Here is a 24237-nt window from a genome sequence, read left to right as displayed (position 1 = left end):
AGGAGCTTTTCCCAAGTGCGTATTACCAGGGGGGTTCAGAAAGAGGAGAGCAGAGTGAGGGTAGAAGTGGCAGACAACAAACAAACAATGACGTCGTTATAGAGTAGATGTTCTTGACTTGCACACCATGTTCAGATCTGGGCCTCTCAGTAATGGAGACGGCTGAAAAGAGGCTTTAAATTGGGAATTAGAATCCAGAGAAGGCTACGTATGGGACATCTGAAGGCAACCCTGTCAGACCATTGGGCCGTCTGTCCCAGTGTTGAACATATGAAGCTGCCTTATACTGAATCAGGCCCTTGGTCTATCGAAGTCAGTATTGTCTACTCAGACTGGCAGTGGCTCTCCAGGGTCTAAAGCTGAGGTTTTTCACACCTATTTGCCTGGACCCTTTTTTGGAGATGCCAGGGATTGAACCTGGGACCTTCTGCTTACCAAGCAGATGCTCTACCACTGAGCCACCGTCCCTCCCCACTTGTTTATCGCTTAAGAGTTGCATATGAAGCTGCCTTCTACTGAATCAGACCCTCGGTCCATCAAAGTCAGTATTGTCTACTCAGGCTGGCAGCAGCTCTCCAAGGTCTCAAGGTCTTCACACCTACTTGCCTGGACCCTTTTCAGTTGGAGATGCCGGGGATTGCACCTGGGACCTTCTGCCTACCAAGCAGATGCTCTACCACTGAGCTACTGTCCCTCCCCTGACTGATGTGTTGTCTGCTGTCACGGACAGCTGGTCTCCAGGTTCTTGGCTGAAGGTCTTCCTGTGTCCTGCCACCTGAAGTCCTCTAGGTGCAAACGTTGAGGATTATACCTGGAGCCTTCTTCAAGCAAAGCGAGCGCGCATCCCCTGAGCCAGTCGCACTTTTTTCATAATACAAAATGAAAACCCAAAGAGCTTCCTGTAGTAGGATGCTTATCCTGCACTAGAGCTTTGTGGCTTTGAGCCAGGTTGCCCTTTCTGAAGTTGGGAAACAGCACCTGAGCTAATTTAAGCCCTGGAGTTCTGCCATTCAAAGGGGCTGGCGCTGGAGGGGAACTCTGCTACTCCCCTGCCCCCATCAGCCTTCCTCCCATTAGGTTGTAGGCTGAACGGCAGCTGCTTCTTACTCTTCAGCCTGCTTGCAATTAGAACAAGGGCTTATTCCATAATTCTATGATAATTCCACATGTATTCTGTGTGTGTGTGGAGGGGAGGGTTCCCGTCCTCTTTCGTTATATGTGTGGGAGGGTTCTGACCCCCCCCCCTTTAAAGTGAATGGGTTCCCCCATATATGTGCAAAGCTACCTTCTTCTTTGCCCATGTCATCCTTGCACGGCTTGTTGATTGGCCCAGCTTTTTAAGAGGGAATATAAGCTTGGAGCCCATGAGGCATTGTAGCAGTGGAAGGGGGGGGGGAGATAATTAGGAAAATCCCTCCCTCCAGGGCAGATTACTCTCTCACTCCTTTCCCCCCTCTTTGGCACTCAGCTGCTGTCAGCATTCTGCCCCTTCTGGGCCATTTTCAGTCTTCAATGGGATGAATTTTGAGCAGGTCTGTTTCCTCTCTTCCCCCTTCAGTTAATTCAGAGTCATCTCTTTCTGCATCCCTGTCTTGTGAGTGGATGGCCTTCTTGCATGTGCTGCTTTTGTAATCTGCACGGGGGCCAGCGCCTTTACGATTAGACGTTGCGTCAGAGGGCTTAAAACCATTTAGAACATAAGAGAAGCCATGTTCGATCAGGCCAGTGGCCCATCCAGTCCAACACTCTGTGTCACACAATGGCCAAAAAAACCCAGGTGCCATCAGGAGGTCCATCAGTGGGGTCAGGACACCAGAAGTCCTTACACTGTGCCCCCCCCAGCACCAAGAATACAGAGCATCACTTGCCCCAGACAGAGAGTCCCAACAATATGCTGTGGCTAATAGCCACTGATGGACCTCTGCTCCTTATGCTTATCCAGTCCCCTCTTGAAGCTGTATGCTTGTAGCCTCCACCTCCTGTGGCAGTGAATTCCACGTGTTAATCACCCTTTGGGTGAAGAAGGACTTCCTTTTATCATTTCTAACCTGACTGCTCAGCAATTTCTGGGTCAGTTAATGGAAGCAGTTTAACCCACGGCTTAAATCAACTCCATTGGCTGGGGATTGGCTTTTGAGATTGAAGGATTGTTTGTGAAACTGGAATAAATAAATATTCCACTTGTGTTTTTTTAACTTGATTTGAAACCCAGAGCTGGAAGATACCTCTAAGGGTCATCTAGTTCAACCCTCCCCTGCACAATGCAGGAAATTCACAGCTCCCCCCTCCCATCTCCCACTGACCCCCCTGCTCTATGAAGTGTTTTGACAAGCTGTCAACAGTTTTATCTCTTTGCTATTGACCTACATTTATTGCGCTCTCTGTGTATAATATAAACTTTAATAAAAGGCTTTTGAAATATCCTTGTTGGGCACAGAGTTGGCCAGGCCGATGCTGAACGGCGTCAAGACATCGTTCTGAGCGGGGCACACATCAAGGAGGAACACTGCATCTTCCGAAGCGAGAAGAACCACAATGGCAATGGTGAGGTGGCAGCTGGTTAAATTCCTCTTGTGTTTTCCTGTGGGTTTACTGATACCATTTGCTTCCCTGTTCCTATGCAAGCCAGATACCCTTACGCATTTTGCAACCAGTGTTCCCTCTAAGCTGAGTTAGTGTGAGCTAGTTCACAGATTTTTAGCCTCCAGCTCACACATTTTTGTCCTAGCTCAGGAAGGATGATGGCAGAGCAGTGTTCCCTCTAAGGTGAGTTAGCGTGAGCTAGCTCACACATTTTTAGCCTCCAGCTCACACATTTTGTCTTAGCTCAGAAAGGATTACCCCAGAGCACAATAATTTATCAGTAGCTTACAACTTTAATGCCAGTAGCTCACAACTTTAATGTCACTAGCTCACAAAGTAGAATTTTTGCTCACAAGACTCTGCAGCTTAGAGGGAACATTGCCGCAGAGCACAATGACTTATGCAGTAACTCACAACTTTAATGCCAGTAGCTCACAACCTTAATGTCAGTAGCTCACAAAGTAGAGATTTTGCTCACAAGATTCTGCAACTTAGAGGGAACATTATTTGCAGCAGCAAAATTCTGTCTTCTTCTGGGCTCTATGGCCTTGCTTTTTAACATATTGGACAAGATTGGAGGTTAGTTTTCTGTTCATCGTTAGTAATATGTTACATGGGAGGCGGGGAGGAAGCCTCTCTCATTCGTGCTTCTTTCTCAGCATTGCTGTTTTATCTCTTGGCAGTCGTGAGCAGGCCTCTGAATGTGGAGGTTCCCCTTAGCCGCCACGACGAGTATGAAGCCACTGATAGACTTGTCCTCCGTGAATCTATCTCATCCCCTTTTAAAGTTGTTCGTTCCTTGGACCGTCACGACATCCTCTAGCAGCGAATTCCACATTTTAATCACTCTCTTTGTAAAGAAGCATTTCCTTTTGTCCGCCTGGAACCTACTGCCCGTTAGCTGAACTGGATTTCCTTGAGTTCTGGTATTTTGAGCGAGGAAGAAAAAGTTCTCTTGTCAACTCTCTCCAACCCATGCGTAACCATGTCCCTCCCCACCTTTCGTTGTCGCTTTTCTAAACAGAAAAGTCCCGGACTCGTCAGCCTTTCTTCCTAGGAAAGGTGCTCTAACCTGCATATCCATCTTGGTTAAGAGAACCTCCTCAGTGCTTTTTCCAACTCCGCAGTGTCTTTTTTGAGATACAGCATTGGTGATCAGGAATGTACACGGTATTCCAAATGAGGCCGCACCGTAGATCGATACAGGGAGCATGACAGTATTTGCCATTTTACTCTCCACCCCTTTGCTGATGACCACAAACAGTGGCCTGATCATTCCTGTGCTCTTTCTCCAGTGATTGTTACTCTGGAGCCTTGCGAGCGCTCTGAAACTTACGTCAACGGCAAGAGGGTCATCCAGCCCGTCCAGTTGCGCTCAGGTGAGAGATGTTGCAGTTTGGTCTTTCATGAAAGAAACTGTGCCCTAAGAACGAGGCACTTGGATGGCTTTTAAAACACAACCACCTGTAAACAGCTAGAGTCTGCTCCAGTAGCACTTCACAGACCCACAAGATTTTCAGGGTATAAGCCAGGGGTGGCCAAACTGTGACTTGGGAAACACATGTGACTCTTTCACACATATTGTGTGGCCCCCACAGGTCAAGGGGAGGGACGGTGGCTCAGTGGTAGAGCATCTGCTTGGGAAGCAGAAGATCCCAGGTTCAATCCCTGGCATCTCCAGAAAAGGGTCCAGGCAAAAAGGTGTGAAAAACCTCAGCTGGAGACTCTGGAGAGCTGCTGCCAGTCTGAGAAGACAATACTGACTTTGATGGACCAAAGGTCTGATTCAGTATAAGGCAGCTTCATATGTTCATATGTAAGGGGGGATTTAATGCAGTCTTACTCTCAAGTAAGTGTGTTTAGCATTGGGACCTCAGTCACTCTCTAGGCACTGACCCATGGGTAGGCAACTATTTCCACCGTGCGTGAAGCAGGGAAGGAGGAAGGAAATAGGCAGGCCTGCAAGCTTTTCTCCTCCACCAGAGGTTGCCTGGAGACCTAGAGTGGGGAAAGAGAGTGCAAGGCTTTTGGCATAAGATGTCTCATAGGCTGAAGGAGAGGGGAATGCATTGTGAATGCTAAAAAGAGCCAGAAGAACAGATAACAAAATGGGACTGATTCAAATTGGTAGTCGAGAGCCAGTTTGGTGTAGTGGTTAAGTGCATGGACTCTTATCTAGGTTTGATTCCCCACTCCTCCACTTGAACCTGCTGGAATGGCCTTGGGGCAGCCATAGTGGTTAAGTGAGCAGACTCTTATCTGGGAGAACCAGGTTTGATTCCCCACTCCTCCACTTGCACCTGCTGGAATGGTCTTGTGTCAGCCATGGCTTTTGTAGGAGTTGTTTTTGAAAGGGCAGCTGCTGTAAGAGTTCTCTTAGCCCCATCCACCTCACAGGGTGTCTGTTGTGGGGAGGGGAGAGGTAGAGGAGATTGTGACCGCTCTGAGATTGACAGTGTAGGGTGGGATATAAATCCAATATTGTCATCTTCTTCTTAGTCTGCGGTAATAGAACAAAATTCGATTCCTGTAGCACTTTAGAGACCAACCAGAATTTCCAGGGTATAAATTTTCATGCATCAAAGTTCACCAAATGTTCACCTTTGACTTACAAAAACTTATACCCGTGTGGGGGGGATTGGTTTGTAAGGTGCTATTGGATTCAAATCAATTGGGATTGAGGTAATGGTATTAGAACTCTTGTCCTTGAGAGAGGTAGTCAGGCATCCAGTCTACATGTCTGATGCAGCCATCTCTCCCTCCATCTCCCCCCCTCCCTCACCCCCCTCTGTCTTTTAGTGGCTCTTGCCCATAAATGTCTTGTGTCCCTTTATCAGTGTTAGCATTTCATCCTTTGCTGACTTTTATCCTGCTTGGAAATCCACATCGTGAAGCGCTCAGAGCGAAAACGACTCAGTGAATCAGAGCCACTTGCACAGAGTTTGTTACCCCTTTAACGACCCGCTGATAGGAATCCCTTTTTATTGCTCATCCAGGAAATCGCATCATCATGGGTAAGAACCACGTTTTCCGTTTCAACCATCCCGAGCAAGCCCGAGCTGAAAGGGAGAAGACTCCATCAGCGGAGACACCCTCGGAGCCGGTTGACTGGACGTTTGCGCAGCGAGAACTGCTGGAGAAGCAAGGAATTGATATGAAGCAGGAAATGGAGAAAAGGTGATGAACTTTTTATATCTTTGAACAAAGAGTCTTTCTCTCTCCCCCCCCCCCCCCCAGCAGAAGACTAGCTGGTATTGTAGTTAACCACTATTTGGAGTTTTAAAAGCACTCTGCGGAGCTGTTTTCCTGCCTGCTCACGAGAGAGCTGCTGATGTTAGAAAGGGCCGATTTGCTTCTATAACTGGAGCAAGGGGCAGGCTTGGTCTTGATTTATTAACTTGCTACAGGGATCTGCGTATTTCAGAATCTGGCTGTCGATGATGTGTTCAATGAAATGGACAAAATATGTTTCTGGGAACTTCTAGGTTAGCAGAGTAGAAATCCTTGTGAGTTATTGAGCACCCAACCCCAAACTCTTCTGTTTGGGAACGTGGTGAAGTTGACCAGGCGGGTTTTCTCACACCCCAAAGTTCTGTCATTGCTTTTCTGAATTTCCAAGACAAATCCTGTCAATGTTTTATTATTATTATTATTATTTGTGTCTTCTTGGAAGTTGGGGATCAGATGCATATTTTGTGGTGATCTCAAAGCAGCTTAGTGAGAGACGCATGCTAGATTCACATCAGACTGTTTTCTGACAGACTGAATGTAGGGAAATGAATGTCAGGTGGCAGCTCTTACCCCTAACCACACTGCTGTGATTGAGCTTGCCCGGAGGGGGGTGGGACTTAAACTCGGAGTCACCCCAGAGCTTCCTATGCATTCGTAGCCAGTTCAGCTGCAGTATGTCAGAGGTGGCCTGTGCAACTCATTTCTCTTCCCTTCTGCAGACTGCAAGAAATGGAGATTCTGTACAAAAAGGAAAAAGAAGAAGCTGATCTCTTACTGGAGCAACAGAGGCTGGTAGGTGTCCATACTTAGAAGTGGTCTTTTTTAAAAAAAATGCCTTTTGACCCTTGAGGGGACAGCGCTTACACTCGGATCGCTTGGGCACAAAATGGAGTCTCCCTTGCCTGTAGTGTGCTGTTTTGATTTTGCATTTGTTCTGTGTCTGAGGGTGCCTGCTTGTATGTTGTTAAAGGCAACAGAGAAACTCACCATCAACTAGATGCTGAATTGAAGTAACTGAGAGTACGTAGCCAACGTCCTGTTAATTGGGTCAAAAGAGAAAGCCTCTCCCCCCCCCCCCCCCGGTCTTTGAAGTTTGCTTTCTGGTGGCCTTCTGGTGGCTGTTGGCGTGGAGGTTTGCCCTCGATCATCACCAAGTACTAATTCTGTGCTTCTGAGTGACTTTAGGTTGTCCGTGCGGAAGGGTGTTTTTTTTTTTTTGCAAACACAAAATCTGCAATCATTGCGGCACCTGTGCATGTCTTAACCTTTCTTCCCTTGCCCTGCATGTAGTCTGAATCTTGAGCAAGGGTCTTACTGGTGCACATTCCGATGTGGGGTTGCGTAAGGGACAAGAATTTGGTGATGGGAAGCTCACGTAGGTAAAAAGCTGATAAAATGTCTAGGCCAAAGCAGAACTTCATAAGGAGGAATGGGCAGTTGTTAGGAGAGAAGCAGATACCTCCCTTAGCTTTCCAACCCAGTCTTTCTGTGTCAGTGTCTTGGTTCAGTGCAAAGTGGATCTGTCAGTGGGACCACACTCTGCCTTTCATTTGTGAAAGGAACCAGGTTTTCTGGATATGCTCCCTGGGCATATCCCTGCAGGCCTCATGGCAACCAGCAAATACCGTCCTTGTGCCCAGTTGGGATTTATCAAGTTCTGTGGATATGACAGGCATTGCCTGAGTTGAAAATCCTCAAGGGCAAGAGAGGATCAGACTTGAGAGCTAGTGCTGCAGAAGGCAGATTGAGCGGAGGCAGTGGAATTATTGGCGGTTCCTAGTTGTTCAGAAGCCGGACGGTGTGAGAAACTAGGTTAATAAGGAAAGCCGACTGGGAACTCAGGGGCCTGGGTCGTCTCGCAAAGGGACAGAGGGGTAGAATCCAGCACTTTCTAAACCAGGTGTGTGTGCCAAATGTGGAAGACTTATGAGGCCCTTTAGGATCCACATTGGGGTCTGCGGAACTTTTTTTCACTCCCCAGAAATGGTTAAGAACATAAAAGAAGCCGTGTTGGCTCAGACCAATGACCCATCCAGTCCAACACTCAGTACATACGGTGGCCAAAAAACCCAGGTGCCATCAGGAGGTCCATCAGTGGGGCTGAGACACTTGAAGTCCTCACACTGCTGCCCCTCCCAAGCACCAAGTGTTTCAGTGTTTTCAGGTCTTCAGTGTTTGCAGTGCAGTCGGCTTCATAGGGCAAAGGGACGCAGTGCATCAGTTTCTGCTGCTGTGTATCATGTTGAATTTTTCCTCCACATTCCCCCACCCCCCCCAGATCAGAGCAGGTGCCATTGATTGTAGAGGAAGATGAGAATGGGCTTCTCTCTATTATGAAGAGCAGCCACCTTTCCCAGGATTGTCAGGAAAAGGGTCTCCTGTTTGCTTATTTGTTTCAAATGTGTCACTCAGGAAGGCAGAATTGATAGTTCGGTTATGCAGCTAGGGTGGAACTGGAGTTTTTTTGGTGACAGGTTACGGTCGTGGCCTCGGGGATCTTCTGAGTAAGGGTTCTGGCCCCCGAACCCATTTATTTGGATGCCTGTTTTAAACGAAGCTGTTTTTACCGAGGCTTCTCCCTGCAGACCCAACCCGTCTTGAGTCCTGCCAGAGGTGGTTGTTGGTGATTTGAGACAAGTCCTGATTATCATTGTACAACTCCTTAATGTACACCACAGACTTTGTCTCTCTTCTCCCTCAATTTTTCTCTTCTGTCACCCCTCCCCCCCCAAACCCACAACAAATCCCATTGGCATATCGACCTAACTGGCAGGGTTCTGGGAGAGATTCCCACAGCTTATTCCTCGAACTGTGAGCTCTCTCTGCACCGATACATCCACATCCCTGGTCTATCACTGAAGTAACAGAGGACATTTCAAGCTGGCCTCTGCAAAGTATGTGGCAAGGAAACACATGCCACTGTGTCTGAGTCCTAAAAAGCTGTTAGATTCTCCCAAATATGGAATTTCACACGTCCCCCAGGGCAAATTTTGCTGCAGTGTTTTCCTCCTGAGGAAAAATAAGGTATACTTGAAAAATGTTGGATTGGATATTGAAGAAATCTATGTGAACTTGGCAGGATTGGGCAATCACCTAATCTCTTACTTCCTACAGACTCCAGGGTGCATTTTGGTGTAGTATATATATCTCTATGTGCATATTTCAGGATATTCCTCAGGGAAGGAGGAATAGCGTTATGTCAAATCTGGTCTTCGAATTGGGATTGAAGAGTAAAATCCCTGCTGTTGAACTACCGTAGTTTCTTTTAAGGATTACTAGAGCTAATCACGGTGGAAAAGGGCATAAGAAAGCATCATCGCTTAGCGTTGGTTCAGCAAGTCATCTTATAATAGCCAGCACTTTTTAAAAAATTGTTCCCATCAGAGCAATAGTTGGTGGCAGGCTTAGTACCCTTAACATATTACTTTCACCCTTTTTATGGACACAACCTGGAACGTGACATGCAGTGGGTTTTATTTGGGCATCTTCCATTTCCACTGTAGTGCAAGGAACTCCCATTTCATTACAACTCCAGCCTTCGGCAATTCTAAGCAATGGTGTAAACAGTATTAGAGACACCTTGAATGGAGAGGTCAAGTTCTTAGTTCCCTGAAACACAAAGGCCTTTGAATTACTCAAGAATCTGCCAGAAAGCATTGCTGGAACATCTGGATAGCTAATTCTGAATCCTAACCGTGTTAAGTCCTGAGAAAGCTAGTACACATTACACATTAAGAGAGAACCCCAAATTGCTAACCACCTAGTGGTGCATTACACTAATGAGCTAGGATGTAAGGCTGCCAGGCAATTCTGGCTGTAGTACACACAATGCCATACAAGAATTGTTAATATTAATTATGCTAGCTCTAGTAAATTGCCATTATGATTGGAACGCTTGGCAGGCTTTGCTGTGTTGTTTGTTGTAAGGCATTTCAGAATCTCCCTGTGCAACCAAGATTGGTGTTGAGAAGAACCATTTCTTAGGAATAATATCCTTTAAAATACAGCTATTTTATAGTGGCTAAACCCAAGCAGTTTAGTAGATGTGAAAGGGGCTTTGTACGGTATGGTAAGCCTAAGGGTACAAGAAGACAGTTGGAAGCCTTTCAACTGTGGGTCTGTTTTTCAAATGACTTGTGCATCTTTAAGACTTACCTGGGATAAATGAACCTCATCGAGGATATTCAAATGACCTATCAGTGGCAAATGGAAAAACTCTTTGCTTGTAGCAGTTCCTCTTCGAATCTGGATCGTTCTTACCCATTGTAGTGGCACTCACACCACTTCTAACACCATCCCTAGTGGCTGCTTCTGAATCTTTTTTCCGCCCTGCCCTTTATCCTCTTAACACTTCTCTGGCTGTTTTTTCTAGTAGAGTGGATTCTAAACCTGAGCATTCCTGCACTTCGTGAATAGCATTTACTAACCCGTGTTAACCCTGGCTGCTCACCTGACCATTCAACAGTGACTGTTGGGTTCACTCGATACGGAGGAGAGACTTTACTGGAGACACTCAGCAGTAATAACCAAGACAAAAAATGTGCTTGGGGTGTTTTTGCACGTCTTTGTAGCATGTACCAAGTGTGGCTTCCACCTTCTTACCAGGTATTTGGTAAAAGTTCTTCTAACACTTTCGCATGGATTGGATTGTGGACAGTCTTGGAATATTCTAGGAATTACTAGATTCAGATATTCCATGAAATGTAGTTGTGACCGGATTTAAAGAAAAACATCTGAAGGATCCCTCTAGGATTAAAGATTCTAGTGTCCTGAGAATGGATTATTAAATTAGTATTTGCCTTGTTTGTTCTCTCCTTAGTTTTTCTTAGTTTGTCATTTTTTTTTATTCAGTGTTTCCCCTCCTTTCCCCAATTTTAATTTTGATTATTTTGGGGCCACTTCTTGATTTTTGTTTTCCAAAGGACGCGGACTCTGATAGTGGGGATGATTCGGACAAGCGGTCTTGTGAGGAGAGCTGGAGGCTGATCACTTCCCTGAGAGAGAAGCTGCCCCCCAGCAAGTTACAAACCATTGTTAAAAAATGTGGCCTCCCCAGCAGTGGGAAGAAGCGAGAACCTATTAAAATGTATCAGATACCTCAACGACGGCGCCTCAGCAAAGACTCCAAGTGGGTTACGGTCTCAGACCTGAAGATCCAAGCTGTGAAGGAGATCTGCTACGAGGTGGCCCTCAATGACTTCCGACATACCCGGCAAGAGATCGAGGCCTTGGCCATTGTTAAAATGAAAGAACTTTGTACTTTATATGGGAAGAAGGACCCCAATGAGCGTGATTCCTGGCGAGCTGTTGCCCGAGATGTCTGGGACACGGTGGGGGTCGGCGATGAGAAGATCGACGACGTCCTGCTGAACGGGAAAGGCATCGCCGACGTGGACGACCTCAAGGTGCACATCGACAAACTCGAGGATATTTTGCAGGAAGTTAAAAAACAAAACAACTTGAAGGACGAGGAAATAAAAGTCCTCAGGAACAAAATGCTTAAAATGGAGAAGGTGTTGCCCCTGATTGGCTCCCAAGAGCCAAAGGCCCAGTCCGTGACAACTGCCACAAAAATGAAAGAGCCTGATCCTGTCAACAAAGCGAATGCTGAAGGAGACACGCGGAAAGCCGGAAATGGTGACCACACGAAAGAGGCCCGTGTTTCCCACCTGATGGAGGAGGATCCTGCCTTCAGGCGTGGGCGGTTGCGCTGGATGAGGCAGGAGCAACTTCGTTTCAAGAACCTGCAGCAGCAAGAAATAACCAAACAGCTTCGCCGACAGAACGCGCCTCACAGATTTATCCCGCCCGAGAACCGCAAGCCCCGTTTCCCGTTCAAGAGCAACCCCAAACACAGAAATTCCTGGAGTCCAGGCACTCACATAATCATTACGGAAGACGAAGTTATTGAAGTGAGAGTTCCAAAGGAGGACCAGAAGGAGGTCAGGGTGGAGAATCAAGACCAGTGTGACAGAAGCCCCCTCCCCGAGGACCCCGAGCAGCTTTGGTTTGTGTGTGGCCCCCAGAGGAGTCAAGGTAACGTCCAGATCAAGAGGCAGCCCTTGAACGTCCAGCCACAACTGAGCAGTCCTCAGCCAGAGCCCCCAACTCAGCTGCGCTGGAGAAGCAATTCTCTAAATGGTCAGCAGAAAGGCTTGCGCTGCGAAATGTCCGACTCGTCCGAACTGTTGCATTCTCACGGCGGACGCCCGAATCAAGATCTGCAAACGTTTCAGCAGAAACGCCACATACATCAACATCGCCAGCCTTATTGCAATTACAGCAGCGGAGGTGTAAATCCTGCCGGCAGTACAGCCCCCAGGGGTGATCCTGCGAGACAGATGGATCGGCCCAACCACTTGAACCAGTTTGTGACACCTCCACGCATGAGGCGCCAGTTCTCAGCTCCAAACCTCAAATCGAGCAGAGAAACAACTGTTTGAGTTACTAGATGGGCTGACGAGGGAGAACGGTGCTGATCTTGGGGTGGGGGCGGTTGTTGCCTTCTGCGTTAGGTTTCGAACACTCGTTTAGCAACTGAGTGACTTTATATGCAAAGCACAAAATAACAAAGACAATTCTGCCCATCTCTTACCGCCTGTGAAATGTGTTGGAAACGTTCCATCTTACTGTCAACAACCATTGTCATAGGCTATGGGGAAAGGGTACCACAATAGCTCGGGTACCTTTGTTTTACTGTTTGGGAATATTATATTTTGTAGTGTCAAATGCTCTGGAAAAATGTCATCCTTTGGACAATCATCAAGACAACTCTGTTTTCTAGGTCTGAATGTTGCCTGTGTGCTTTCAGTAGAGATTATGAGCCTGACCTTTACAATGCAGGTTGTGCTCTGATCTTTTTTCCCGGGGGTGGGGGGGGGTCAAGTCGGTTTTCCTTTATAAGATCCTGTTAAATTTTCCTTTAAGATCAGATCTTTTGATTTCTAGGTTAACTGTTACTTTGTTGACCCCTTTTCTGTTCCTTTGGTTTCTACTCCTGTGAGAAGTGATATGTGAGTTTTTATTTTTGTTACACATCCTTCTTTCCTGCAGTTAGTAGGGTTTACCTTTCCTCCTCCTTGGGTTCACCAAAATGGCATTTACTGGGGCAGCAGAAGGCGTCACACATGGTGCATTGGGGCCATACTGACCACCGTGGTCCAGGGTCTCAGCGAAAAGCCTTTCGTATCACCTGCTTACCTGGTCCTTTTTAACTGGGGATACCAAGGATTAAACCCGGGATCTTATGCAATCCTAACAGATGCTCTGTTGTTGAGCCATGGCCCCTCCCCTTCCTTCATTGTATGCCCGCTGCCTTATTTATGCCCCGAGTATAGCTAAAGTATATCTTCCTTCCAACTCACACATGTGCAATGGTATATAGCTAAAAAAAAATAGCAGAAGGGAATTCTGCCTGCTTTCGTTGTAATGTGAGAAATACAGCTTCACTGTAAACTTAAAATAGTTTGAAAATAGCTTTTGTGGCTACTCCCAACTAGCCACGGCCATTGTTCTCCGAGTGGGCACTGAATAATTTCTGTTGGCTGAATAGCTTCTGAGAACAAGTCAAGGTTCCCAAGGTTCATTGGGGGAACTTACGTTGGTTGGGTAGTCGCGACTTAAGACCACACTTTCCTCGTCATCTGCTGTGATCAAGGCTTGGTTTTTGATTTTTTCCCCAAGGAAACAATCCAAGCTTTCAGTAGGGCTGAACTCGTGTCAGGCATGCATGTGTGATACAGACAACATCAGCTTTCCCACTGCCACAACCAAAAAGGTTGTCGGTGTCCATAGCTCTGATTGCTGGCTTCGTGACTGTGTTTTTCTGCAAGACTTCCAGAATCTAGGGAAGGCTGGAACCATTTGCAAATCGGTTTTTTTGTATTGTCTAAATCAGTCTTTAAGCTGTTTTTAAAAGAAAATATTTTCTGTGGACAAGAGTACCTCTTCTTCAGAAGAACCCTTTGCAATGGGGGTTGTGTTGGAGAACACACAACGTATTTTTAAAAGTGTGATCATGAAGTAAGCAAAAAACTTGGAATGTTGACTCTTATGTTCCTTGAATTTCTTCCTTTAAAAAAAAAAAAAAAGAGGCGTTCTTTTGAATTATTTCCCCCCTTCTCATTCTTGATTTTAAAATACCCCTGGGGCTTTTCCCCCTCCTTCTGTAATAGTTTATGTTGTCCATTGCTATTATCAGAAGAACAGTTCACTCCGTTGGAACTCTGTGCCAACTCATGATTTGACAAATGGGGACATTTAGAACAGGGTTTCAGTACAGAAAGCAGTAAAATGGCAGCTTTCTCCCTTACGAACTGAGAATAGAGCAAAATGTTCTGGCTGATGCACTGAGGACAACTGGGCTGAAGGAAGCAAGCTTTTCCTGAAAATGTCTGTAAGGTCATTAAATACAATCTGTCTTTTTTTAAAGAACCATATAGTATCTTCCTCCGTTTCCATGATAATAAAATAAGGCTCAGAAGTTGCGGGCCTTGGAGCCAAATTAAGTATTGCATGCCCGTGCATGAAACATTCTGCAATGGGATTTTAAAAGGCCACGCCACCTTGGAAGAGGAAGAAGGGGAGGACTGGTGTGAGGGAACAGGGCTCTCTTAACCCTTTCTCTGTTCGCTGTTTCTCCAAAATCCTCTCCAATGATTTTCCCCATAGGAGGAAAACCAACTGGGGAAGCAGAGACGTGGCTAGGATTAAGAGCCCTGTTCCTTTCTCTATTCCAAGCTTTGCAATCTGAAATCATAGAATCATAGAGTTGGAAGGGACCTCCAGGGTCATCTAGTCCAACCCTCTGAACAGTGCAGGAAACTCCCAAATACCCCCCCCCTAAATTCACAAGAGCCTCATTGCTGTCAGATGGCCATCTAGCCTCTGTTGAAAAAACTCCAAAGAAGAAGAACCCAATAAATAAATAAGTGGTTACATGGGGGCACTTTGTGCAGATACCCTCCCAACTTTGGCCGTCACAGAAGCAGGATTCCCATGCTCCACCCCAGGAGCAAAGACTTTCCAGTCTGCATGAGAGCGGCTTTCATTGCACAAATGTAACTTGCCGCGTGCTGTGCCTTGAATACTTCCAAGGCTTCCTTAAAAGATTTTAAAACATAGCCTTAATGTGAGAAGCTGCCAAGGGGGGGGGGGGGGCAATGCATGCTGTTAAAATTTCCCTTAATCTGTTTTAGCATCACACACCCCTCCCCCCCAAATCACGGAATCGATTCACAGTTAGAAGGAAAGATTTTTGTGGTGTTTGAATGCTGGCTTGAGCAGATTTTCAATTCAACCTCACCTTTCCCCCTCCCCATCCCTTTTTTTTTTGTTACCTTTTGTAGCATAAAATGTGCTTTAGATAGCTTACCTTTGAAATAACTTAGCAGGTGTGAAACCTGTTCATAATTACTGTAAAGGAGGAAATGTTTCTTCCAGCGTAGTGATAGGATCTATGTACCTGGTCAGTTTATTCTTTTGGGTTTTTTAAAAAAAAGTGGTTTTGGTTAATGGGTTCATGTATTTCTTTTCTTCTTCTTTTTTTTGAGCATCTTGTGAAAAGCAGAACTGCTCTTCTATTTTAACAAGTGCTTTCAATAAACTATGGAACACTCCCGTAAGTGTGTCTCATGTCACCTCAGTGGGGTGGAAAGTGGCGGATGGGCGGTTGGGGAGAAATCCCAAATTTCTTGGCATCAGCATTTTTTTCAAAACATCAGAATTGGAGAAGTTTTCCTTGGAACAGAAGGGTCCTCGTTGTGACGTATTGATTTAAATAGTGCTTTGAACCTACATTTAGATATGTCGGTCCAAAGCACTATTTAAATCGATATGGTTGCCGACCAGGTTTCCCTCTAAGCTGAGTTAGCGTGAGCTAGCTCACAAATTTTTAGTCTCCGGTTCACACATTTTTGTCCTAGCTCAGGAAGGATGACCGCAGAGCAGTGTTCCCTCTAAGGTGAGTTAGCGTGAGGTAGCTCACAAATTTTTAGCCTCCGGCTCACACATTTCTGTCTTATCTCAGGAAGGATGACCCCGAGCACACTAATTCATGCAGTAGCTCACAACTTCAGTGCCAGCAACTCACAAAGTGGAATTTTTGCTCACAAGGCTCTGCAGCTTAGGAGGAACATCGTTGCCAATCAGTGTTCCCTCTAAGCTGCAGTGTCTTGTTAGCAAAAATTCTCCTTTGTGAGCTACTGGCATTAAAGTTGTGACCTACTGAATGAATCAAGTGTGCTCTGTGGTCATTCATCCTTCCTGAGCTGAGACAAAAATGTGTGAGCTGGAGGCTAAAAATCTGTGAGCTAGCTCACGCTAACTCACCTTAGAGGGAACACTGCTCTGCGGTCATCCTTCCTGAGCTAGGACAAAAATGTGTGAGCCAGAGGCTAAAAATCTGTGAGCTAGCTCCCTCACGCTAACTCAGCTTAGAGGGAACCCTGTTGCCAACTCTGCTTTGGGGAGTTCCTGAAGATTTTGGAGGGCGGTGCCTAGGGAGAGAAGGGAAGAAAGATCTGAGGAGGCATTGGGAAACAATATCTGCCATTTCCAAAGCTGCCATTTCCTCCAGGTGAACTGATCTCTGAAGTCTGGAGGTCAGTTGTAATTCTGGAAGTGGGCCGGACCCCCCCACACACACACACCATGAGGTTGGTAACCCTAGTTACCCTGGGTTGGTTACCCATCTACCATTCTGTGCTCTCGTTCCAGTTTGAAGTTCCTTCCTGTTCTCTAATCAGCCACCATAGAAATGCCGGGGTGGGGGGAAAGGATCTGGTCTGAGCACTTAGCCTCTCCCTGCCAGCCCACTTAAGATTGCTGCCACTTGGAAAATACAGTGCTTAAGTCATCTGGTACCAGTCTGTGACCTGTTAGCAACCAGGTCGCGGAGTGTGGCAGAGACCTTCGCCTACTCATTTAAAGACTGCCATGGGGGGGGGAGGCAGGGACGGAGTGTGGACATGGGGGGGGCAGCCTGAGGCAGCAAAAACCCCAGTATTCCCACAAGTCCGTGGAAAAATTGTCTTCCACAAAACTGGTCCCTGGTTCCAAAAAGGTTGGGGGCCACTGGGAGCCAGTTTGGTGTAGTGCAGGGATGGCCAACAGTAGCTCTCCAGATGTTTTTTGCAATCAGCCCCAGCCAGCATGGCCAATGACTGGAGCTGATGGGAGTTGTAGGCAAAAACATCTGGAGAGCTACCGTTGGCTGCCCCTGGTGTGGTTAAGTGTGCGGACTCTTATCTGGGAGAACCGGGTTTGATTCCCCACTCCTCCCCTTGCAGCTGCTGAGATGGCCTTGGGTCAACCATAGCTTTCATAGAAACTGTCCTTGAAAGGGCAGCTGCTGTAAAAGCACTCTCAGCCCCACCTACCTCACAGGGTGTTTGTTGTGCGGTGGGGGGAAGGTAGAGGAGATTGTGACCTCTCTGAGACTCTGAGGTTGAGAGTATAGGGCGGGATATAAACCCAAAATCATCATCATCTTCTAGGAATAATATGGATGGTGTTCAGTGTTCCCTCTAAGCTGAGTTAGTGTGAGCCAGCTCACATTTTTTTTAGCCTCTGGCTCACACATTTTCATCTTTGCTCAGGAAAAAGGGCCCCAGAGGAAGCCAATTTATACAACAGCTCACAACTTTAATGCCAGTAAGCTCACAAAGTCGAATTTTTTGCTCACAGGACTCCACAGCTTAGAGAGAGAGTATTGGCGCTTCTTCTAAAATAACTTTGTATATGGTGCATATGGCATAAATACTCAGAATCTTGACAGAATATTACTGCTCATAGCCTGTTTAACATTATACACGGTTCACTGAAGAAGGAACACCGGGATGAGACGTTTATCCGGAAATCTCGTGTGAACTTTGGAATTGCACTTGAATGAACTTGGGGATTTGTGAATTTTGATTATCTCGAATTGGTGTACTTTACACTTGAACGCAGATGTTATAACTCTATAACCGGTACTTCGAATTTGTGTAATTTGGTTGACCCTTTTTTTTATTCTGGCAATGTTGCCTTAGTATCTGGTTTTTGCAATACTATTTGGAGTGAGTGAGTTGCACTAAAAAAAAGAGAAAAAAACATACACCCGTTGTGGTTGAAATAATTTATTTTGTAGCCATTACAGCATCTGTCTCTTACATAGTATATCCTGGGGGGACTACTGCTCATGGCCTGTTACTCCTTTCTTCAGTGATGACTCCTGTATTGGAAGCATCTTGGGGAGGGTCCAACAAGCCAGACTTTCCCCACGCCGGATTCCAGATTAGGCTTTGACTCCACAGGTGTCTATGCTTAAGCTCCAGTGACTCTCCCCTGAGTACAGGGGTCACGTGGACGTGTCAGGAGTTGTATCTTCTCAAGAGTTTTCTGGGTGATGCAGGGGTCCCCAATGTCCCCATAGCACCCACTGAGACCTTTCCTAATCCCTGCCAGGTGTTTTTAGAAAGTGAGTGGGGCTAGGTGAGGCGTTTGCTCAGCCAGGCTTCTGATTGGTCATTTGCTGATTTGATTGGCTCTGCACATTTCCAAAAAACGTTGCTTTGGGCAGTAGCTGCTGCTGTAGCACTAAGACCTTCGCTACATGACCTGAGGGTGAGCCGTGACATCCATTTTGTGGCCGACTCCACCTCCCATCACACCATATCAGAATTCAAAAAGGTGTGTGGCAGCACTAACCATCCAGTCCATTCACAAAACCATATTTGCTTTAAGAGAACCTCTTGTTGGTACCATACTGTTGAATGAGCTCAGATTCTTCAGGTGGTGTGCTGGTAGCCAGGTGTGAGCCTGCTTTGAGTCCCAGGGCTGCAGCAGTAACAATTTAGTTGGACCCCCCAGAGAGCCAGTTTGGTGTAGTGGTTAAGTGCGCAGACTCTTATCTGGGAGAACCGGGTTTGATTCCCCACTCCTCCCCTTGCAGCTGCTGGAATGGCCTTGGGTCAGCCATAGTGGTTAAGTGAGTGGACTCTTATCTGGGAGAACTGGGTTTGATTCCCCACTCCTCCCCTTGCAGCTGCTGGAATGGCCTTGGGTCAGCCATAGTGGTTAAGTGTGCAGACTCTTATTTGGGAGAACCAGGTTTGATTCCCCACTTCCCCACTTACAGCTGCTGGAATGGCCCTGGGTTAGCCATAGCTATTGCAGGAGTTGTCCTTGAAAGGGCAGCTGCTGTGAGAGCCCTCTCAGCCCCAACCACCTTACAGGGTGTCTGTTGTGGGGGGAAGAAGATATAGGAGATTGTGAGCCGCTTTGAGTCTCTGATTCAGAGAGAAGGGCGGGGGTATAAATCTGCAGTATTCTTTTTTAACATGACCTTTGTGTCGTACAAATGGAGGCTGCCGCGCTCCTCCATGATGTAGCAGCCAGTGTTATTACCGCCTGCAGTGGATTGTGGGAAAATTCTGAGCCAATCTGCATGTTGTGCAGAACAAGATGATAGATGGGCAGCCGTGGGCTCTAGCACTTCAGATTGCTGGGGCGTGTGTTCCTCCCTGCATTAAAAATCCCCTCTGTGTAGTAAAATACTTGGTATGAATGGGATTTAGCATGTTTCCCTAATGTGGTGGGTTAAGGCTAGCAGGAAAAGGTTTTTTGCTTGGTTTGTTTGTTTGTTAACATAGGCCCACTCCCAAACACCTGTAATCTGGAGCGATAGAGCAGGGGTGACCAAAGTGCGGCTCTGGAGCCACATGGGACTCTTTCACATATACTGTGTGGCTCTCGAAGCCTCCACCCTCCTGTCAGCTGTGATTCCACATGTTAATCACCCTTTGGGTGAAGAAGGACTTCCTTTTATCTGTTAAAACGGATAAAAGGAAGTCCTTCTTCACCCAAAGGGTGATTAACACGTGGAATTCACTGCCACAGGAGGTGGCGGCGGCTACAAGCATAGCCAGCTTTAAGAGGGGATTGGATAAAAATATGGAGCAGAGGACCATCAGTGGCTACTAGCCACAGTGTGTGTGTGTGTGTACACACACACACACACACACACACACATATATATATATATTGGCCACTGTGTGACACAGAGTGTTGGACTGGATGGGCCATTGGCCTGATCCAACATGGCTTCTCTTATGTTCTTAATTTCTCTCTTTAGATCATTTCTCCAAGCCAAACCAGCCAGCGGCTTGAAGAATGCATTTAAAGTTAAATTTGCTTTCTTTCCACCTCTCCCCCCCTCCCCCATTTATTTCCCTTCCTTCCTCCCTCCTAGCTCTCAAACTCCTGACATTTGTGTCTTGCGGCTCACAAGCATCTGACATTTATTCTTTGTGGCTCTAGCATTAAGCAAGTTTGGCCACCCCTGGTGTAGAGTTTACCACCTTGTAATATATAGATCAGTGAAAATGGGCTAGTAGTTGTCTGTCAGGTGGAGAAGGGTCAGATTTGTCTGCACCCCAGATCGGTAACTACAGCAACGCAAGCCATTCATGTCACCGCATCCATACCAATGAATTTGCCTAATGCATCCAAAATATTTTGCTTTGGTCTCCTGCTTACAAGAATCCCCCTCTTCTTGGAAAGAAGATTTGGAAAGAACGGGGTGGGTGTGGGTGGGGAGGGTTAATAATCTTAAGTACATAAATGATTTGGACTTCAGCCGAGATTTCTAATTCACTCACCCACCCTTGGGGTCTGTGAACTATATTGAATCTTCTGTGCTTTCTAGAGAAGCTAAGCTGTCTGGTAGATTAACCGGAGACCGTTGCCAGGAAACAAGCTTACGTTACAAGACTATTTCTTTTCATTGATCAAATGTTGCCTGTCTTTTTGTTGGGAGTCTGGGAAATCAAACCTTCTCTCTGCCCCCCTCCCTGCCCCTTCATGCCTGCCCCCCCCCCTCACTTTTTCTTAATAACTTCAGGGGATTTCTCTATAGCAGAGGGGAAAACTATGTGCCCCTTTGTGAAAAACCTTTCAGAGCAGAGCGGTATGGATGTGCAGTTGATGAACTAGATTCCAGGCCACTAGCACTTTAGAGCAGGGGTCCCCAACCCCCGGGCCGTGGATCAGTACCAGTCTGTGGTCTGTTAGCGACCGGGCCACGGAGCAAGACAGAGATGCTGCACTGCCCCTTTTGGGACCCAGGCAGAAAGGCCTTGCTCCAAAGCACCACCTCTTTAATCCACCTGGGTCCCGGGTGGGTGGAAAGGGCAGTGCAGCAGCGACCTTCACCCACCCCTCATTTAAAGACCCCCACGGGGGGGGAGGGATGGGGCGGGGGCAGCCTGGGCCAGCAAAAACTGCAGCACACGTCCCGTCCCCCCCTCCACACACACTGGTCCGTGGAAAAATTGTCTTCCATGAAACCGGTCCCTGGTGCCAAAAAAGGTTGGAAAGCAGTGCTTTAGAGGATTACGGAATTTTCAGGGTTTATACTTTTGAGAGTCAAAGCTCCTGAAGGTAACCCGCCCCCCCTCCCCCAATTTTGTTGGTCTCTGAAGTCCTACCAGATCCAAATCTAGCTCATCTTCGGAAGTATGGCTTTATTCTCTCTTAACTTTTGATTTGCGGAGTCCTATGAAAATCTGAGGTTCACTCAAACTAAGCAGGAGATCGGGAAAGGTTTTCCTTATACGTTCATCCTGCCTGAATAGTTGGGGAGTGGTCTGCAGACTGTCCCTTCCTGTGAAGAAGGAAAATATCATTTGGAACAGTACATGCCAAGTAGATTTTTTTCATGGGGGACAAACGATCAGGATACAGGGTTCCCGCTCAGTGTTTTCCCTCCAGTCTCTGTGAAGATGTAATCATTCTGACATTGCGTTCTTCTTCAGGTTGTCTCCCCCTCAAAAAAAAAAAATGAAACATGCACACATCAAAATAGACCGCTGTTGTGCTGTTGCCAGGTGGAGAGCCAGTTTGGTGTAGTGGTTAAGTGTGTGGACTGTTATCTGGGAGAACCAGTTTGATTCCCCGCTCCTCCACTTGCACCCGCTAGCATGTCCTTGGGTCAGCCATAGCTCTTGCAGAGGTTGTCCTTGAAATGGCAGCTGCTGTGAGAGCCCTCTCAGCCCCACCCACCTCACAGGGTGTCTGTTGTGGGGGAGGAAGGGAAAGGAGATTGTGAGCCACTCTGAGACTCTTCGGAGTGGAGGGCGGGATATAAATCCAATATCATCATCTTCTTCTTCTTCTTTCTTCTTCTTGGAAGTTGGGCCTACAACAGCAATCACATGAACAAATGAGGCTGCCTTACACTAAATCAGACCCCTGGTCAGTGTTCCCTCTAAACTGAGTGAGTGTGAGCTAGCTCACAGATTTTTGACTTCCAGCTCACACATTTTTGTCTCAGCTCGGGAAAAATAGCCCCAGAGCAAACTAATTTATGCAGTAGCTCATAACTTTAATGCCAGCAACTCACTATTCACTAAGTAGAATTTTTTCTCACAAGACTCCACAACTTAGAGGGACCGTTGCCCCTGGTCCATCAAAATCAGAATCGTCTACTCAGACCGTCAGCGGCTCTCCAGGGTCACAGGCTGTGGTCTTCCACATCAACTGTTTATCTGATCCTTTTAACTGGAGATGCAGGGGATTGAGCCTGCAGCCTTCTGCATCCTAAGTAGATGCTTTGCCACGGAGCCACAGAAGACGTGAGCGGCGACTCGTGGAAGCTGCTCCCCTGCCACAAATTGTGTTAGTCTTTAAGCTGCTGCTGCACTCTTGCTGTTTTCTGTTGCTCTTCTGTTGATGAAAATATAGTCCAGCGCTCTAATTAAAACCCATTTCCCCATATTCGGTCTCACTGGTTGTCACTTGAGACCACTGTTTTGTGCCCCACGGTTGTGGCGAACAGCTAACCACTGTCCTCCTAAACCTTTAAATCTGCGAAGGGTTGGCTTGTCTGGTATCTTGTCATTCTTCTCTTCTCCCGACTGTTCATTCATGCCATTCTCCAGCGTTACAAGCATTTTTCTTCTTTTTGAGGGGATGTCTTCTCCTGAAGTAGTCGTGCAAGAGCATCTATAGCAGGGGTGTCAAACATGCAGCCTAGAGGCCAAATCAGGCCCCCGGAGGGCTTCTATCAGGCTACCGAGCAACTGGCTGTCATCTGCTTCCTTCTCCCTCTCTCTCTTGCTTCCTTCTGCATCACAGCTTGCTTTGCCTGGCTTGCTCAATCGGGCAGGAGCTACAGAGAAAAGCCTCCATTTTCTCCATTGGCTGAGGCTCCTCCCTTGGGAAGGAAGTGGGGGAGGGATAGCTTGCTTCAAAGGAAGCTCTGGCTCTTTCCTACCCTCCGCAGGAGATGAGAAGGAGGAGCCTCAGACAATAGAAGGAAGAGAGGCTTAACTCAGCAGCTTTGCTATGCAATTGAGAGAAAGTTTATATCTTTGCTAACTGGAATTACATTTTATGATGCACAGCCCAACAAAATCTCATTTATGTCCTCATAACAAATGAGTTTGACACCCCTGATATAGGTTACTCGCCCACAAAGCAAGTTTACTAGTTTTTTCCTCCTTTCTTCAAACCGCATCACCAGTTTGAAAGCCAAGAAGGACCAGCTGTCTTCCCTTGCCGGTCACCTGGAGTTTATTTTTATTCTCCATAGGCGACCTGGCAAGTGGGTAGTTACAAGCCTGTCTCAGACTGTGGTGGCAGAAAAAAGCAGAGTAGTACCCTCATGAATGCCTTTGCAGTATTTTCCCTTTATGTCACCCAATATGGTAATGGTTTGGTGCAGCGGTTAACTGCACAGATTCTTATCTGGGAGAACCAGGTTTGATTCCCCACTCCTCCACTTGCAGCTGCTGGAATGGCCTTGGGTCAGCCATGGCTCTTGCAGAGTTGTCCTTGAAAGGGCAGCTTCTGGGAGAACTCTCTCAGCCCCTCCCACCTCACAGGGTGTCTGTTGTTGGGGGGTGAGGAAGATAAAGAAGATTGTGAGCTACTCTGGGGTTCAGAGTGAAGGGCGAGGTATAAATCCAATATCATCGTTGTCTTCTTCTTCCTCCTCTTCCTCCTCAGTAAAATCTTGGTGGCTTGTTTCAAATTGCTGTCTACTATGTTTCCCAGGAACTCTTTTGCACTAGATGTCCCAAGAATTAAAGTGTGTCTTTGGCCGGTCAGTCTTCCCTAAGAGTAGAACCTATTGAATACCATCACATCCATTTCGGGGATTTTCTTCCCTACCCTGAGTCATCATACAGATTTTTATTTTCAGCAGCAGAGTTTGAGACAACTCGTGCCGAGACAAAATGCTCACTTCCCAAGCTTGGTCTGAGCACCCTCCGCAGTAAACACATTAGAAGTGGACTCTGCACTAAATGCACTGAATAGATGTACTCACAAAGCATTAGCTTGAGATGGCTCTGAAAGGAAAGGAGACAGATTGAGGGCTGCCACTAAAGGTTGGCAGGATCAGGCCGCTTGTGGAGGGCAGTGGCCTGGCAGAGGGTCCAG

General features: G+C 46.8%; 1 protein-coding gene across 5 annotated transcripts in view; it reads left to right on the top strand.

Moving 5' to 3' along the window:
- Positions 1–24237, top strand: part of KIF1B (kinesin family member 1B) — a 166038-nt gene that overhangs the window by 91892 nt on the left and 49909 nt on the right. For 4 of the 5 annotated variants that reach the window (XM_060258929.1, XM_060258932.1, XM_060258931.1 and 1 more), the window contains 4 exons: positions 2438–2544; positions 3879–3962; positions 5580–5760; positions 6534–6606. In XM_060258929.1, the coding sequence (XP_060114912.1) occupies positions 2438–2544; positions 3879–3962; positions 5580–5760; positions 6534–6606 (445 nt within the window). Of the gene's footprint in view, positions 1–2437; positions 2545–3878; positions 3963–5579; positions 5761–6533; positions 6607–10736; positions 12294–24237 lie in introns of those variants that run through there. The other variant, XM_060258933.1, reaches the window with a different exon arrangement.

Source organism: Heteronotia binoei, chromosome 18 (genome assembly GCF_032191835.1).
Source record: "Heteronotia binoei isolate CCM8104 ecotype False Entrance Well chromosome 18, APGP_CSIRO_Hbin_v1, whole genome shotgun sequence".
Taxonomy (NCBI): Eukaryota; Metazoa; Chordata; class Lepidosauria; order Squamata; family Gekkonidae; genus Heteronotia; species Heteronotia binoei.
The sequence above is the reverse complement of the archived record's forward strand: the minus strand, read 5'-3'. Positions and strand labels throughout refer to the sequence as shown.